The sequence below is a fragment of the Centruroides sculpturatus genome, unplaced genomic scaffold, assembly GCF_000671375.1.
Source record: "Centruroides sculpturatus isolate CEXI.00-Female unplaced genomic scaffold, Cexi_2.0 scaffold167, whole genome shotgun sequence".
Classification (NCBI taxonomy): domain Eukaryota; kingdom Metazoa; phylum Arthropoda; class Arachnida; order Scorpiones; family Buthidae; genus Centruroides; species Centruroides sculpturatus.
The window spans coordinates 25,237-44,204 of record NW_019384372.1 but is presented as its reverse complement, the minus strand read 5'-3'; the positions used below and the strand labels follow the sequence as shown (position 1 = coordinate 44,204).

General features: G+C 32.8%; 2 protein-coding genes across 3 annotated transcripts in view; one reads left to right on the top strand and one right to left on the bottom strand.

Moving 5' to 3' along the window:
- LOC111615042 (tRNA (guanine-N(7)-)-methyltransferase non-catalytic subunit WDR4-like) overlaps positions 1-6,346 on the top strand; it is a 26,193-nt gene extending 19,847 nt beyond the window's left edge. Inside the window, exons 7-11 of the mRNA XM_023356419.1 lie at positions 1,518-1,578; positions 1,645-1,883; positions 5,751-5,955; positions 6,020-6,095; positions 6,173-6,346. Coding sequence (XP_023212187.1) covers positions 1,518-1,578; positions 1,645-1,883; positions 5,751-5,955; positions 6,020-6,095; positions 6,173-6,309 — 718 coding nt within the window. The 3' untranslated portion in view covers positions 6,310-6,346. The remainder of the gene's footprint in view (positions 1-1,517; positions 1,579-1,644; positions 1,884-5,750; positions 5,956-6,019; positions 6,096-6,172) is intronic.
- The window catches only part of LOC111615061 (low molecular weight phosphotyrosine protein phosphatase-like), a 27,439-nt gene continuing 14,744 nt past the window's right edge, over positions 6,274-18,968 (bottom strand). For both annotated transcript variants that reach the window (XM_023356439.1, XM_023356447.1), the window contains exons 3-6: positions 17,350-17,463; positions 7,662-7,723; positions 7,483-7,582; positions 6,274-6,412 (exon numbers count right to left, since the gene is read on the bottom strand). In XM_023356439.1, the coding sequence (XP_023212207.1) occupies positions 6,335-6,412; positions 7,483-7,582; positions 7,662-7,723; positions 17,350-17,463 (354 nt within the window). In that variant the 3' untranslated portion in view covers positions 6,274-6,334. The remainder of the gene's footprint in view (positions 6,413-7,482; positions 7,583-7,661; positions 7,724-17,349; positions 17,464-18,968) is intronic.

The following is an 18,968-nucleotide window of genomic DNA, read 5'->3' as shown; positions in this document are numbered from 1 at the left end:
ATTATTTTATTGGAAGGATAATAAACATCAAAAATCAAACTGCACAAAATCTTTATTAATTACACTAGTTCATCCATTGAACACTGTATTTCAATTGTTTAATACTAAATACTTATAAAAATGATTACCAAAACATTAAAAACAAAGTTGCTAGAAAATTGTGAGCATTATTATAGTAGACATCAACAGAACTGGAGCAGACAATTCCATAATGCTTTGTGTGCGCCAGGGATTCTATGATTGGTTGAATTGGAGAGTATTAATTTTGCTGCAAAATAGCTGTTGGATAATGTGAGGTATGCTTCAAAACATGATTTTCAATAATTTTTTCAGCCTAAAAATGTGAGTGTAAATAACAACACTATTACAATCCTATTCGCCTTTACAAGACAAATGCGGTGATATGAATAACTCAATAGTGCCAAAAATTGAATAATGTGACTTTTGCATCTATACCCTTCAAATAAAGATATATTTAATGTATATANTTATGCCATTTATTTATTAATAAAAAAGACAAGTATATTTTTGAATAAATAAATAAAAACGTAAAAATTTTGGTGCTTTATTGCAATTCTTTAGTTATAAAACTGCTACAAGACATAAAATAATTCTCAAGAAGTAGATATAGGGCCTATATTTATAGTTGCTTTCAGTTTTTATAGTCAGAAAGTATTTTTTATGCAATAATTTTAGAAAACAAAATCAGTGTGTTCGGATTTAAATTAAAATTTTTTTCTTGAAAGATTCTTTATTTGCAACAATTATTCACAAAATGTTTTTTAGTAATTAAAGAACTAGACATAAATTATTTCGTTAGTTAATGAGAAATTCGACTTAAAAAATGTATTTGTATAGTAAGTAAAATTTATTAAAATAATGTTCTCAGATATGATATTAAAGATGATAATTTATAACTTTCATGTTAGTAGAAAGACTGCACCATAAATTTTGACAGTCGTGTAAAATTTAACAAATTCTGTAAAATTGAATTTTTTTCATTATTTATTTATTTTTTGGTCATGCAAGGAAGAGGAGTTAACAAAAGAACAAAATAGAAGATAACAAATACATTTTTTCATGAATGTTTATAAAACTTGATAATGTATTTATATTATAAAATCATAAAGAAATCAAGCTAATTTAGATCTTTAAAGCTCCATATTGTGGGTGGTAAGAGGATCTTTTCTGTGCTTGTCCAAATTTGGCCAAACCCACTTGGCCATGAGAAATATGCATCATCCCATTGAGATTAACCATAAAATATATTTTTGAATATTCAGCATGTTACTGAAGGATGTGATTCAGGTTTTATCCAGGCTAAATGTTTTTTTTTTTACCAGAATTTGTTATTTCTTCATCTAGATATATAGTTTATGTACTGGAATTTATATTTGATTTAATTATTAAATGACAAGTTTTGCTAATAAAATAACATGAAAGTTGTTATTACTATTATTATTAATATGATTTAAAGTATATGCATTACTGATAATTCTATAAATTATATCCTATAGGTTTGTCAGTTGTTTAGCAATGTTTCCATCTCATCCAGAATTATTAATTTCAGGATCTGGGGTATGCCTTTGTATTTTATTCTTATTTTAATCATAATTTATATTATATGCTAATTATAATTTACAGGATGGCACATTCAGAATTTGGAAATATAAAGATGGTTTATGCTTATGTAACAGAAATTATGAAACTGATGTTGAAAGAAATAGGAATCAAAACTTAAAGGAGAAAACTATAAAAAAATATAATGACAGTAAATCTGATAGAGCTACTACAAATTTAGAAAATGATACAAACATGAATTATGCAATCAAACAAGTTCAATGTTCTCATAGGCATAACATTATAGTAGCCTTATTTGATAGGTAAGATTTTCAATTTTAATATTGAAATTTCTAACAAATGCTTAAAATCTGAGAAAATTTATATACATTATCAAATACTTCTTATAAATCATAATAAGTTAAAATCTTTTGTAATCAAATAACTTGCTAATCCCATTACATTCTCCTCTATCTTGAAAGGTCCTCATCCATCCTTCAGCAATACTAGTTAAAACTCTTAGGAGGAATTCAGAAATATCACTCAGCCACTCATCCTCACCCTACTCTCATTCAACTTTTCTCCCTCAAAATTCCAAGAACAAGAACATAAATCTTAACAAAATGATATTAGACTAGCAAAATGTACAGATTAAATTGAAATTGAAATGTAAATTTTAATACTAAATCTATTATTTTAATTTTGTTACACAAGAATATAAAAGAAACAGCTATATGTAAGATTTTCATTGATCTGCGGAGATAAATATGTTAGGTACCATACTTCTATATATTTTCAAACATAAATAAACTGAAATAAACTGACATAATTTATTAAAGATTCAACTGTAAACATATTTATTTAAGACATATTATAATAAAATAAATGAAAATATCCTTTTTTGAATATTTTTTTTTAATGTTATGGAAAAGCAAGTACAAGTTTTCTTGCAATTGATGATACCTTTATTTAATGGAGCTAATGACAAAAAACAATGTTTTTCATCAGCTGTCACAAAAAGATTTTCTCTGCTTAGATGTCACAATTCACTTCAAATTCCACTAATCTTACAGAATATAATCAAATAAACACATTCAGATACAATGACAAGAGAGTATCCATGATAGTGACTACCTTTACTTCTTAATTTAATGATGAAAATACAATGTGTTTCTTGATAAGTACTGTACTCATTCTCAAATTTGCTATTCATTCATCCTCAGTTGAGTAAGAAATGAGACATGTTGTAAGGAACCAAGTCTGAGTTTTATTTTTATTTTACTCTTATTTTGCTTTCATTATATTTTGTTTGGGGCTTATGTTTAGTTAAGACGAAGGTTTCCTCACCATTCACCTTAGTAACTTAAAAATAGAAGAAAAACCAACTCACCGACGAAAGAAAAGCGCCGTAGAAAAACTCGCGCACACTTGCGCTTCCCAAGCGGAAAAAAGTAAGTCCGCACCGAGAAAAAGGGGGGGGAAACCCCACAACCCAGTTAGGAATCGCTAAACCTTAAAAGAATAAAGCATCCCGATAATTGTTAAAAAGAATAATGTAAAAGGTTAGCGAAGTATTGTCGGAAAATAATCTGCCAGATAAACAAGAAAAATTTAATGTTACAGATAAGTATGTAAATGAGGAGAGTGAGCTCATTCAGAATTGTGACGTCACCTCACACTATAAAGCCTCTAACTCAAGTGAAAACGAACGAGGTGAATTCCTGATAGCAACGAGCTTTGGTGAGCTTCGTAGCAGTGAACGAGAGAGGTGTCCGATAGGATTTTGAAGTTATTCGATTTGTGGATCGACGATTATAGAAAGTCTTGAGAGTTTGAGGAAATAGGTTCCTAGTATATTGAGGTGACGATTAGGATCTTTAATTTATAAGAATTATTGTTTATAAGTTAATTCTTTGATTTTGTCGAATTCCAAAGGGGAATAGAATTAAGTTAGAAATAGATTGATTTGAGTTTGTCGGATTGATTCTTGTTGAATTTCATTGAATAAATTATTGTTTGATTTTTACTAAATACTGTATATAGTTTATTACTAGAAGTTTAATTAAATATTTGATTTTGTTATTGACAAACTTTGTCATTATTTAATTCGGTGCACGCTTAAAGTCCAGGCCTGGCACACTAACGCGAATCCGCGTAAAGTACCCGTTAGGGAACGGCTATTTCCGGCACACAGTAGTGTCGATAATCGTTGGAAAGTCGGAAAAATAATATAGTACTTTACAGTGTGACTGGCATAAATGATATTTATGAATTCTACCCTTAGTCCTGTCCATGTTAAATTATTTAAATAACTAAAATATCAAAATAAAGTAATTATAACAAAATCATTTAGTTAGTGTAACATTGTCACAATGACAGGATGCAATTTTGAATCATATTTTAATTTTAAAAATCACAACTTCTGATTTGGAATGGAAGTTAATATATAGTTAATCAGTGCCTCCAGCCCTTAAGCTTTCCATATCTGGTCTTGATTTTCATCTAACTAGCTCTGTTCTCGATTAATGAAGGACAGATAAATGGACAACAGTGAAAATCTGTAGGGCTACAATTTTCAAATTGCAATCCAATAATTTGTAAACTTAAACGTTTCTTAGTAATATTTGATATTACTATATTTTATTGGAAAATTATAGTTTTCACTATTTCATCTACAAGCTGAATCGAATTCTCTTAATTTTGAAAATGCTTACTATTTTCACAAAGACTTAACTTGTTCTTTCATTACATTTTCTTTATTAACAAAATGAAAATAGCATACAGTGATGTTATGTTAAACGTTCATTTAAAGTATGTCTCTTCTGATTTGGCAGCAGTTTGAATATTTTTAAATTGTAATTAGGAAATGATAAGAATTTCCATTTTGAAAGTTATTAGAAGATACAGTTATGTCTATTGGAAAGTTTCAGAACCAGTACTCTTGCCTTTATTTCCTTTGTTTAGTTCAGATAAAATATTATCCAACTTTAAAATTATAATAGAATTATGCTAACAAATTTTCATGTTAACTGTGTATCACTACAATTTGAACAAATTAATTACATATCATATTATATACAGTCAACCCCCCTATAACACGGTAGATACATTCCATTCTTTATGAAATTGATGTTCCATGAGTCCTTAAATTAATACATGAGCCAATCACATGTATGCAGTTTATGGACTACAGCTGTTTGAAACGTTTTCTTCCATAAAATTAATCAATTCCAGACTAATTCGACTCAACATTTCCAAAATACGTATAATTTTTTGGGACTAATCAATATAAACTATGCTATAAACAAAAAATTGTAGGATTATTTACCGAGTGTGCACTATTCGACACCACCATTGCTTAATTAAGCTTGTTTTCGCCATGGAGCTTGTCATCGAATGGCACTCATGTGCTTCCTGATAAATTATGGAGACATCATTAATATAAATAATTTTATTAATTTTGTTTTATAATTTTTATGGACATAAATAATAAATGGTTTTAGTATGTCCACTGCTCGTTTAAACTCAACAGTTTGTGCAATATCCGCTATTGGTCTAGATTTGACCAATCCTGTTGCGACACGAGTCAGCGATGATGTTTTACCAAATTATACGAGTTTTTTTTTTAGCATGTTTGTACGAATACTGTCGCAATTTTTTCGCCATCATATAGGAATCCGAACTATATGAACCCGTTTTATAGGGGGGGTCTACTGTACTTATTTTTCTGCATTGAAAAATTTGGTGTTGGCCTTTTATTTAAAAAAAATGGCCAGTAATTATTATTAATTTACACAATTAGTTACTCGTTTCTCTTAATCTGATTCACCATAACTTAAGGATTGAAATAGTGAAACTGAATTCTTATTAAGATATATGTAATGCAGATTAACCCCATTAATCTAAAAACTAGAACACAGAATAAATTTTATTGTGTAAATCCAAATGGATTAGAAAATTCTGCAAGAAATCACGAACATTGAAATTTAATTATTTTTAGTAGTAGACTTTTTCATCATATTACAACTTTTATCTGTTTTGCACTATTATAATTACTATACTTTATGCAAAAACAATAAAGCAAATATAATCTAGTGATTATACTGCCACACATTATCATTAGTATCATGAAAGATTTTTATACTAAGTAATGTTTGTTTAGAATTTTATATAAAATTTATTTCTTACAGGCTGTCTTGTATTATAATTTATCAATATAATTATAAACCAGAAGATTGTATTTTCTCAGTTGTACAAATGCAAATATTTGAATATTCTGCAGAACCATGGAAAGTTGAGTTTTGTGAACAAGATTTATTATGGCTATTACTTCCTATAAAAGACAATGTTCTTAATATATTGAAGTCTACAATATGTAATGATCAATCATGTAAAGTAGGTATAATTATATTAATGTTTTTTAATTATATTTTTAATAAACTGAATTAAAATTTTTTAGTTTGAATCCATTGAAACTACAAACAAACTTACATCATTAATTAATTCAGTTAATGCAAACTGGGAATATTTTTCAGGTAACAATTTCAAAAATATGAATTTAACAATGCATTTTGTTACAATTTTTACATATTTTATTTTTATTTTCTTTCAGAATCACTTCATGTACAAAATAATTTTGAAATTTTGTACAAAAAATGGTATGATAATATGGAAGAATACCAGGAAAAGAAAGAACAGAAAAAACAGGCCAAAAAGAAAAGAAAATCAAATCATAATTCTGATAAATAAAAGGTTTAAGTGATTTGTTGACCTTTTATTGCTTCTCTAAAAATGCTTTGCAACACCTTAAACATTGTTCATAGACAGTGTCAAATCCTTCAGATCCATCATCCTGGAAGAGGGAAAAAAATCAATGTACCAAAGTGAGAATAAATAATACACTGAAGAACACTAAATTAGAGATAGTGCAATGTTGGAGCTGACAACCCTTCTATCCCTGACCTTATGCATCAAGCTGGCACAACCAGTCTCATTTTCTATTACAATTTGTTTTATGACAGGTAAATGGAAAGACTTGAGTGATTTTGACCACAGCCAGATTGTGGGAGCTGAATGTACTGTACAAGCCAATCCATTTTAGAGATTATGCAACTGTCTCAAGAATATCAACAATGTGGAAAGATATCTGCAGCATGACAAAACTGTCACAACTACAGGGTCATTGATGACCTGGGTAGCAAAAGGCATAGAAATGATTAACTGGATGGCTACTATGCAACAAAAATTATAGCACAGTTTAATACTGGACAACAGTGACAGGTGTGCCAATGAATAGTGTAGTGATGACTCATTGCAAGAGCTATAGAGGCCAGTGACACATTAAAGTGTCACTCCCAGATGCAGCTCACAAGGCACAACACCTTGTCTGCCAATGAGTTGCCTGGTTTGATGAGTCAAGTCATCTTAGTTCATGTCAATGGAAGATTCAGATTCTGACACAAACCCCACAAATTTATGGAATCATTGTGTGTCACATTGAGGTAGTTCAGACAGATGTTAATGATATAGAGGAATGTTTTCATAGCATGACACAGGATTCCTCCTGTCAACATCATCCCTCAAAGCTGATGATATGCAACCATTTTGGAAGATCACATGCACCACCATAGGCACAGGATATTTTCAGCATGACTGGAAGAACATTCTACAGATGTCAGGCATCACTGTATTCTGACCTTGATATAATCAATCATCATTGAGTTTTCAAGCTTGCAACCCTGTAATGCCATCAAGGACTGCTCACGAAATGTTGATCCACAATACTAAGGCATCTTGCGGAGTTGATGTTAAGGTGCATCCTTGCTATGATCTCAGGAAAAAACCCATCTAATATTCAGTTAAGATATCTCTAATTTAGTGTTCCTTCTGTATGTATAATAATGAAATTTTTTAAATACTTACAAAATATGGATCTCGTATTATCAATTCCCCTTTCGGATCGTATTTTCCAAGTAATTCAATTTTAGCTGAGTGAGAATTAGGTGCAAAATCTTTTATATCTCTATAAATAAAGAAAATCATTAAAATTTGTTGTAGTTTCTTAACTATCAATACATCAAATTAATTGTTAGATAACATACTCGATGTTGTTGTGATCCATGCCAAATATATAATCAAAATTATCGAAGTCATCGCTACAGAGCTATAAAAATCATAAAATCACTTTTACACATTAAAGTAATTATAAATACAAACCTAATATAAATTTAGAAAACTATTGAAGTTTTAATAAAACCTACAAGTGAAGATTAGTATTTTTCTCCTTGTCAATATATGAAATATTAGAAAATTTTAGCTCTTAATATTGAGAATTATATTCTAAAGTTCCCCTCGACTTACAATTACCACCCCTCCCATCAGCTTGCCCATAATGTTTACTTTGAAGATCTAGGTGATCATCCCATGTTTAGGATTTACACTGATGGTTCCAAGATGGGTAATGAAGTGGGTGCTGCTTTTGTAGTTTACTCTGATTTAGATTGCAAGCTTCACAATGCTTGCTTCCATCTAGGTACACACTGTTCAATAGCACAGGTAGAAACTTTAGCTATTTACATGAGCTTAATTCACATTAGGCTTAGGAAGGACAAAAGACACTACTTACACTATCACATTTATTTTGACAGTAGGATAGCTTTACACAGGATTGCAAAGTCTGATAGCCACTTAAAACTCGTCATCTAATACACCACATTCTCAGACACTTAGACAACAACATTAGAACGGATTTCCAATGGGTCCTAGGTCGTGGGAATTCCCAGCAATGAAACTGATGACTGTCTTGCAAAACAAGCTGCAAAGCCTTCAGTCACTGTTACTTTCAGTTACATTCCTACATTACAGGCGTTACAGGGACTTAAACAATTTAGTATTATAGTATTACAGCTTTGTCAATTTTTTTTTTTTTTTTTTTTAAATTTTCCAAGTTACAATGAACTTTATAACAGTTTCAACTGTCTGTTTATTCATTAAAATGCATTACTAGCTTAATTAGTAGGTACCTTATAGTTAATTGGAAATAAATTAAATAGTCTTCATTTAATTAGTGTAATATAGTTCAGCATGTACTTATGTGTGAATTGTCAGTACTTTTACATTTGTGCACTCAAGTGATTCCTTTGACATCATTTGCATGTGGCTTACTACCTATGCTTGAATAATGCAGTCGAACAGTGTACAATCTCAAGCTGAACTTAACACACAAGACTCACAAAGTGGCCTAGCTGTTGTTCTTGGGCCAGTAGAGAACATAATGCTGAAAGAGGCAAGTTCCCACCTATGGAAAATACTTGACTTGATACCTGAAACTTACCGGTCAAATTTAAAGATAGAGGAGAGTAAGGAGATCCGGGAAAGGGTTTCACAGCTACATAGCTGTGTCAGCCAAATATATGGAATCCTTAGGGAACTCAGAACAAAACCCAGCACACATATTTAGTAATGGACGGGGGAGCCAACCAACCTATGCCACTATTACCAAAAGTAACAGACTAATTCAACCAAGCTCAACTACTAGGGTGATCGATAAGTCATTAAACAGAAAACTGCAAAGAGGGTACTGTTGTCAGCCATGCTGTTCTGGTTTACACAAAAGAAAACATGGATCCCCAGATATCAAAAAAGTTAGACACAATTCTAAATACAATCGAGCCTCAAAAACTCTGAATCAGTGTCAAGACGATAAAGGATGTGAGAAATGACGGATTTTGCATCCAGTTTGGCAGTCAAAGAGGGAGGGTATTTATGAATGTGTGACCAGAGAATCAGCACCAGACTGGTGATGCTTATGTCAGGACTGACACCTATGTATTCTTTAAATTAAGGCAGATACAGAAACTTTGTTGGCTGCTGTTCCAATTTTTGCATGAACGGTCGCATACGTAGACACTAGGGGACCAGGATGGAGACAGCCTGAGAGACAATGCCGCCAAAAGAAGTTCACATTACAACTTAATTATAAGGGGAAAATACTTGTTTATTTTTGTAAATTATTTACACATATACATAGGATAACAGAGTTCCATTATAGCTTTCAAATAACGGCTTAAATTAGATAAAGCTATATAGCCAGGGTGGCCAAGCTCCTTGATAGTCCGAGCCATTTTTCAAAATTTGAAATTTTTCGTGAGCCGCAATTAAATACGTATTAAAAAGGTATGCAAAAAATTCCAGATTACAAATTATATCCGTAGCAAGAGTGATACAAATTGTTTCCTCCAGAGCACAATGTCAACTGTCTGTTGCAATGAAAGTTTACAAATTCAAAATCGGTCTGGAGTCGTCGATAACGGATGATTACGCCACTGTTTATGTTCGTTCGCACAGTTTACGATGAGTCATATCATTCTTAACTTGGATGGAAATGAAATTTGTTACAATGTTGCACTTAGTCTTTCATATTTGTTGTTAGTAATTTAAAAGACATTTTGAAACACATACGGAACGATAATAATTTTTTAAAATATAATAACACAAAAATGAAAAGGGTACTCGGGTACGTTTATCGAGAGCCACAAATAATCCTTCAAAGAGCCGCATGTTGGCCACCCCTGCTATATAGCGTAACATAATTGAGTATTGAAGTTAACAGGTCTAGCTAAGAGAGAGAGCTTACATTATTATGCGTGATGTGAAATACCTTGATTGGTAGGTTGATTGATGCTGTGGATTGTCTTGACGAAGGGGTGAAGAGGTTTCCACTGGATTGTGTAATACTCCTGGATGGGGACAGTTTTTGGTTGAATGTCCCTACCGGACATTCAACCAAAAACTTGAACTTCAGTTTCAATATTAACTTCATTAATATTGAAACTGAAGTTCAAGACTTAAGCTCAAGTAAACACAGCTATGGTCTAGCGGCAGAGCACAGCTGGAATACACTTGCACAAGGATATGGATAGAAAAACTTGCTTGTCAATTTCAATGTTCGTCTTTTTATTTCGGGGTCCTCCCCCTTGATTTTGATGCCCTTTTTAGGCAATGTTAAAGTTTTGACCAATAGATAAATTTCGGATGAAAGTTCCTGGTGACACATACATTCGAAGATGTGTCTGTTTTGGAAAGGAAGTCCAGGGAAAGATGCGATCACATCCTTCCAATTTTTTATTGTGTTGGGAAAATTTTTCTTTATAGAATAAGTGAAATTTAAGTGTTATTCTTAATTAATTTGAAATATTTTGTTGTGGTTAATTAAAATTTCCATCTCATCTGGTCTCTCACAAATGCGATCAAAAATATTGCACACGTTAAAGACAAAATTAGATGCTCAACATCTATGGGCAGACTCCTCAGAGTTATTCTGTTAAATGTACCAAACACAGCTGAAAATGAAGATATTCTCCCCTATATATATGAACAAAACAAAGAACTGTAAGTAATTGACAAACAAGAATTTCTGTCTGTCTGTCGAGTCAGCACTGTTTTGAATAGAGGCCAGAAGAAAGAAAATTGCAGGCACATGGTCATTGCAGTCACCCCAAACATCAGAAGAGCAATTGTCGGTCTGAAACACATATCATTGTCATGGGCCAATGTAAAGGCCGATGACTACATTTCCCTAATAAGATGTTATAACTGCTGCGGATATGGCCATTATGCCAAAAATGTATAGAATATCTCACAGGCAGTCACTGCACAAAGCAGCATAAATACGCAGACTGCAATCAACTAGATAGACCACCCTACTGCATATATTGCAAAATGGAGAATAAATCCGAAGAAGAAGGCTATAAACTCAGAACAGATCACAACACATTTGATGCAGGCTGCCCAATTACAGTCCGAACAAAGCATCAATGATTCAAAAAACCAACTATGGCCAATAGAGGAAATCAAGGCAAGATGCAGCAACCATACAACACAAAGCTAAACATATTCCAAATCAATTTTCAAAGTGCCAACAGGGCTTCCCTCCTGCTTAAAACAGCAGAAGATTGGAAAATAGGTTATAATGGTACAAGAACCATACCTTTATAAAGACTACTTTTCACATTTTGGCAAATGGACAACATTTCCCCACGTGGATACACTGCTAAACCAAAAACTGGTATCTTCTTCATCTGCAACCCAACATGGACACTCAATTCCTTCCCAAGCTAAGTTCTGAATATGCCACTACCATAGCCATACATAGTAACAGTACCAATCCAGCTTTTCTTATGTCAATATATTGTTCTCCATTCTGGGACATTGGACCTCTGTTGGAGGAACTGGAGAGAATCAGCTCCTGAACCAGCCGTGACTAATAGGAGGGAATGCCAATGCTAAGTCACCAGTATGGCATAGTGACATAGAGGACCCAAGGGGCCATGCCCTTCTCGAATTTGCCTCCATAAATCAACTTTTATCTAACAACACCAGCCCCTTGTCAACCTATCACATCAGCAGGGGTGACAGGTGGGTGGACATGGTGCTTTCAAACAGAAACATGAACAACCTTATTGTATACTGTAGCACACAAGACTATCCTAGTGCCAGTGATCTTAGATATATTAAAACAGTGTTTCTCAATGGGACGATATCTCCCCCATGTGGGCGTTTTTCCATGTTGAGGGAGCAATTAGTAACAATTTATATTTTGGGAGCGAAAAATAATTTTCTGGACAATATAGTAAAACATTATATTAAAAATAATTAAATATTTTATTCGTTATATCATACAATAATTAAACAAATAACATTATACTAGTAACTAGTCCATTCAATGCAGTACGAATTTGGCATTAGCCTTGTCCCTCGGCATCAGAATTTTGTAGTGAAGAGGGTAATACTACGTAACAGTTTTATTGAAGGGGGTGACGATTCGTTAGAGGTTGAGAAACACTGTATTAAAACTACTTTAAACCTTACAAGCAAATCTGTCCACACTGACAATTATGTAACAAAAACTAACTGGAACGCCTTTTGTGAATAACTTAAATGTTCCTGGAAATATTGAAATGCCTGTAACAGAGATGGACAAAAAAGACATTGATAAGTGCATCACCCACCTAAACAATTGCATAAAAATTTGCTATCACAACACCTCCCACCAAACAAAAGCTAGAACTTCAGTACCATGGTGGGACAGCAAGCTTGCAACTGTAAGGAGAGAGGTTAGAAAGTTAAGGAAGGCATACCAAAAACAACAGTGACCTTTGCAACCCCTTTGTGCTGCCTATATCAACAAGTTTAATAACCTTAATTAACCAACAGGGACATAAAGCCTGGAGGAAGTTCTGTGGGCAGTTCGATAAATCCTGGACCAACCCCTACTACATTGACTTCAAAAAAACAGTGTAAAACAGGCATTCCCTTGCCAATCCACAAACTGAATGTACCCTAACCACCTCCTTCAGTGACACAATAAAAACCATCTTTGACCACCACTTCCCCACTGATAATCAAACTGATGATAATAGTGTGCATAAAGAAAAACGGGACCTCTTTAGAGTCATCCCAAACACGTAATGATCCTCCTTTCACTTACAGTGAAGTTTCCAAAGCCTTTAAAAAATAAAAATAAAAAGAAGGCCCTGGAAAGGACACAATAACAGGCAAAATGACAGGAAACCTTCGAAGCACTTCCAACATTCTTTGTAGTACTATATAATTGGTGCCTTCAGATTGAGTACTTCCCTGTTGACTGGAAGTCTGCCTCAGTGAAATCCACTTGTCAGACCCATTTCCCTTCTGCCAATCATGGGTAAAATCCTGGACAGATTTATCACCAACCACTTTATGTAGAATAACTTTATCAACATCCACCAACATGGCTTTGTTCTTGGTAGGTCAACTATCAGCCCTGGCCTCAATCATTGATTATATTGAAAAGGCCAAGAAAGATGGTAAACACTCTGTTCAAATTTCCATTGATTTCCAAGGAGCGTTTGATAACTTATGGTGGCCGGAAATCCTGTATCGATTCCGTGAATATCACTGCCCTAATAACATCTTTAACATCATGAGTAGCTTTCTTGAAGATAGGCACATTGGCTTTTATATGAACAATCTCTCAAGCAGCCAAGGGTTGCCCTCAGAGGTCTATAGCCAGCCTGACCCTCTGGACTCTAGTTCACAATGACCTTTTGAACATCTGCAACAGGATACCAGGCTTCTTGGTGCAAAGGTACACTGATGACACCAACACAATGGCCCTTGTTTCCGACAAAAACTGTGATAATCTGGCCCCCCTATGTAATATCATAATGGACACCATCTACAAATGGAGCACTGATAGTAAACTGCCTATAAATTACAGCAAGTGTAAGTATATCAGATTTCCAAAAAATACTAAACTTCAAAAAAGTCCAACCATTAAAATCAACAATACAAGAATCTCTAGGGTGAAGGACTTAATGTACCTTGGGGTAACCCTGGATGAAAAATTGCACTAGACGAAGCACATAGACAACATTTACAAAAAGGCAAGAGTAGTCTCCAACAGACTGATTAGTATAGCAGCCAATAACTGGGGGATCAGATACAATGCTGTCAAATATATCTATTTGGGTGGCGTAGAGCCAATTATACTTTATGCTGCCCCTATCTGGGGAAAGACCACCTACAAGCAAACAAATATCAAAAAATTTAACAAAGTCCAGAGAATTGCAGCATTGCGAATTGCCGGGGCCTATCATACTGTACTATATCGGCTCTTCTGGTCATGAATGGATGCTGTGCCCTCTATACCTTAAAATTAGAGCAGCTATGCAATCTTGGAATCTCAAAAACATGATTGACCTCTCTGACCAGAAAGATAAAATTCAACACAAAACCCTTCCAAACCTTCCTGACAAAATCTACGAAGACCTCATTATCAATGGTATCAAGAAGAAAATTCCAAACTCCTATATAGATATGACTCTTTCCATGAACATCCAGGACCTCACTTACCATGAAGAGAATGACCAGGATTATAAAATCTACATGGACAGTTCCAAGCAAGAGGATCAAGTGGGCAGAGCTTTTATCATGTACAGTACAAGGCAGGCAACATTATTCACCGGTCTGCTTTCAAGCTCAGTGAGTACTGTTCCGTCCCACAGGCCATCACCAAGGCACTCTATCACATCAATGAAGACTGGGTCCCCTGAAAAAAGAAAATAGCCATCTATACAGACGGCATTACAGCTCTTTGCTCAATTTCCAACACCAACAACAATGGCTACAATGTTACCACCATTCAGAAAATGCTTATCAGTAGTAACCACCACCATCACATCCCCTTAACTGGGTCTGTGGCCACTCTGGGATGGAGGGGAATGAGGCAGCTGACACTCGCCAAAAGAGCTGCAGTCTTGTCCCTTCCTTGCTCTTACAGTAAGATACCACCTTCCATTATCCATAAATGGATCCATAACCAACTTTTGCAAACTTGGCAAGAAGAGTGAAACAACTGTGCTACAGGCCATCCCACTCATGGCTTCATTCCAGACATTTCTGCCAGGCTGAGTTGCAGGCATCTTGTTCCCAACTTTGCCACAAGTTCTCACTGGTCATAGGAACTTCAATGTTTACCTCCACCAGTTCTGGCTAAGGGAAAGCGAGATCTGCAGGTGCAACACAAACACCAAACAAGTCTACCTTCACCTATTGTTTGACTGTCCACTCTTCGACAGCAACAGAGAAAGACTCATTAAGGCTACACTTTGTAACAACAATAACTGGCCATGTCCTCTACAAGCCCAGTATATGAGAAAGACATGTACTGTACAATCCACCTGAATAATTACCTATAGAGCATCAAAGTGCTCACAGAGAGAATGAGAAACATTTAGTCAGTGGCAGAACCCTCGTAGTCATGCAAATCTACTGAACTACGATGTTAAAACCATACATTAATAAAAACACTATGTCTGTGCTTTTAGTGTAACTGTAGAAATGTCAATTGTAAATATGTTTGTAACCTGATAATTTGTTTGGGCTATCTGCAATCTGGCACGTAGCACTCATCCTGTATCTAGTTTAAGCAGTTAATCTGCATACTGTATATACATTTGTCATCTGTAAATATGTTTGTACTATCTGTCATTGTCACATAGCACTCCCCATGTAATTTCTGTACTATTGTTAATCTGAATAATGTTTGGCTGGATGACAAACATACTGTACATATGTTTGTCATCCGTTCTTATGTTTGTAGTATCTGTGATTTGTTAGACAGCACTCAACATGTAATTTCTTGAATCAACATTAATCTGCATACTATATGTTATTACCTGTACATATGTTAGTGCTATTTGCAATTTGTAACATAGCACTCCCAACATGTATTCCTCTGTAACATTCTTGTTATTGTTATTGTATTTTCTACTGAACATTTCCTTATAAAGCAATGTCGCAGGACACCCATGGATTCCAACCCTTTCTTCATCCCCTTTCCTTTCTCACCCACACTTCTTCTTCCCCATTCCCATCTTCCCCCTTTTCCAAAACAGAAGTTGTACTAAACAGTGAAACCTGTCTTATTACTACTACTACTACTGCATGGCTTTCATTTTAAAACAAGTTGATAATTAGAAGAAAGTTTATAGGAAAATCAGTAGTGTAATCAAAGGAACAATTTTAAATTTATATTGGATTTTTTCCTAAATAAATATAGAATTAAGTTTTGAAGTCTTCTTGAAATGTTATTAACTACTCTGTATATATGACTATAAATGCAAGAAATGTTTTCTAAGCTTTCAAAATGTAAAAAAGCAATAGCATATCATAAGAATTCTCTAAATCTGTATTGAAATCAGTGTTGAAAGCAATGATTTCTGTCTCTGTACCATACCTTTTCTACGATATTTGACAGGAACAAACTTTTGAAATAGAGTACATTTTGTAATTTTTTACGAATTTTAAATAAAAAAATTTTCTACTGCAGCATTATGGCATACCAACTGGAAACTGCTGGTTCATTGTTATTGGACAATTGATATATGTCCAGACAATGTCTTATTCCACAGTTAACTTCAGAATAATTTTTCAGAGATTATTAATATTGATTCGACAGCATGATTATAATTCATCAATGTCAATTATTTTATTATTTAAATCTAATACTATAAGATTTAAACAAAAAAAAATGCTCACATAAATATTTGGTTTTATTTACAGTTTATAAAAAACATAACTATATAAATGATAAGTATTTAAAGAGAATTTGATAATCTTTATCCCATCTTTTTACTGTAAAAAAATACTGTTAAACTTGCTCTTAAAAGTTCAAATGTTTATATATTCATTGTTATTGTTACATGAATTAAATAACCTCAATAATAAGCTACATTTCTGAATTATTTTAATATACTTTTAAATGTGATTTTGAAATATATAAGCACATCTTATCATATCTATTATTTACAATNTTTAAAGTTTAAATTTGTATTGAAAGTTTCATTGTAATTTTTAAATTATGTTATGAAAATAATTGTTCTATGGAATAAATTTAATTTTTGATCTGTGTTCTGCAGTAAGTTTTTATTGGTTAAAGCAAAAGTATTAGAATTATCTATTATTGATTTACTGATGAAAATCAATAATTTATCATTTTATATTGTAGTTACCAATTATAAACAGCTTTCACTCATTGCAGTTTAGTACTTTCAGTTGTACAGATTGTATGATGATGATAATTCATTAGTATTTGATCCAAGTATACACAAAGCCACCCAGAGGAGAGAACAAAAGGACTAAATTATCCTGGGACCCAATACAATGTTGATTTCATTTACTTTCTTTAATATAATATTAATAATTTAATTTTTGCTTTTGAATATGTAAAAAATTGGAAAAATTTACCTGTCTTGCCTTATGACTTGTTTCTATACCATGTTTTTTTAAGCAAGCTAATGCTCTTTTATCAGGTCTTTTTCCAATATGCCAGTCTCCTGTAGCAGCACTATCAATCAGCCACTAAAAATTTTATATGATTTTTTTATTCAAATTATAAAAAATAATAATATAAAGTTCATATTAATAAAAATAAAATAGTACAAAATTAATGTAACTGTTAATCTTTTATATGTTTTATGTTACTATAATAAAATATATTTAATACTAAATTATTTTTTGTTATAAACTTTTATCAATACAATGAATTACATGTTAATCAAGTTAATACATTCTGCAGTAGTATCTAGTACAGAATTTTCTTAATTTTCAATTTTTAACAGAATAAATTAATTTGTTAAATAATTAATGTTAAATTTGATAAATAAATATCAGCTTTCAAGATATAAGTTGAAACAAGAATGTCTAATAATGTCAATTAAAATACGGATTGATGTAGTGTAGCACTAAACTAAAAGTGAAGCACATGTTTTTAGTGGTTTGGAAAAGAATCACAATAACAAGCAAATGTTTGTGACATGTAAAAATTTTTTTTGTGACTTCTAAAAAGGATCTTGGTAAGTTTAGACCAATGGTTCCCAAAGTGGGTGCTACTGCCTCTGTGGGTGGTGAATAAATCTGGGGGATGAAAAGAAGCAAGTGGGCAGCAAGGATGCTGGAGGCAGGGTACTTAACAGTAACCATAGGCAAGAGTTGGGATTAGGGTTTCTCATTTCCTGGTGTTTTGCTTGTCCCGGGATTCCAGGATAAAAGTGAACTGTTTCCCGGGATCCCAGGAAATCCCAGGATAGAATTAATTATTTTTAAGACACAAAATATCTTAGAATCAAATGATATAATTATTATTCATTTTTTTAAAGTAATTTAATATGTTCTGCAACTTCCAAAATCATATTAATAATGCTATGTAAGGTACATATTAAAAATTACCTTTAAATTATGTAGAAATTTTCAAAAAAAAAAAAAAAAAACAACTTAGATCAGACTTCTAACTTAGAAGGCAATTTTTGTTTTTTTAAATAAAACATAGTACAAAATATTATTGTAAATTTTTATAAGATTTTAAAAAGCAAAGATGGTCAATACTCCGATCACTCAATCTGACTCTTATTTTAGTAATGAAAAGTCTTGCTACCAAGAATGCCCTTTCCGATTCAATTGATGTGATTGGAATTGTGTTTAATGCATTTAAGAGAAGATTGATATTATATGTTTTTCACCTGTAGCCTGGAAGAGTTCTAGTTCGTTTTCGAGATTGTAGTACTTCTTTAGCTCTCTAGTATTCTTGATTTGTCTCAACTGCTTTAATAGAAACATCATAGCCCAATAATTCAGCAGTTCGTTTGTCTTTAATAATCAGGTTTATGAAGTAAAACTTCATACTTGCATACTTCGTACTCGTCTGTACCCTTGCCTAATTTGCACAACCTGATGTTATGCAGTTATTGAAGCTACTGGGCGTGGTTAAAAATTAAGACAGCATGAGCACAATTATTCCAGATATTACAGGTTCTGACAAGTAAAAAATTTTGAGAGTCCTGCCACAAATAAGCTACATATTGATTATT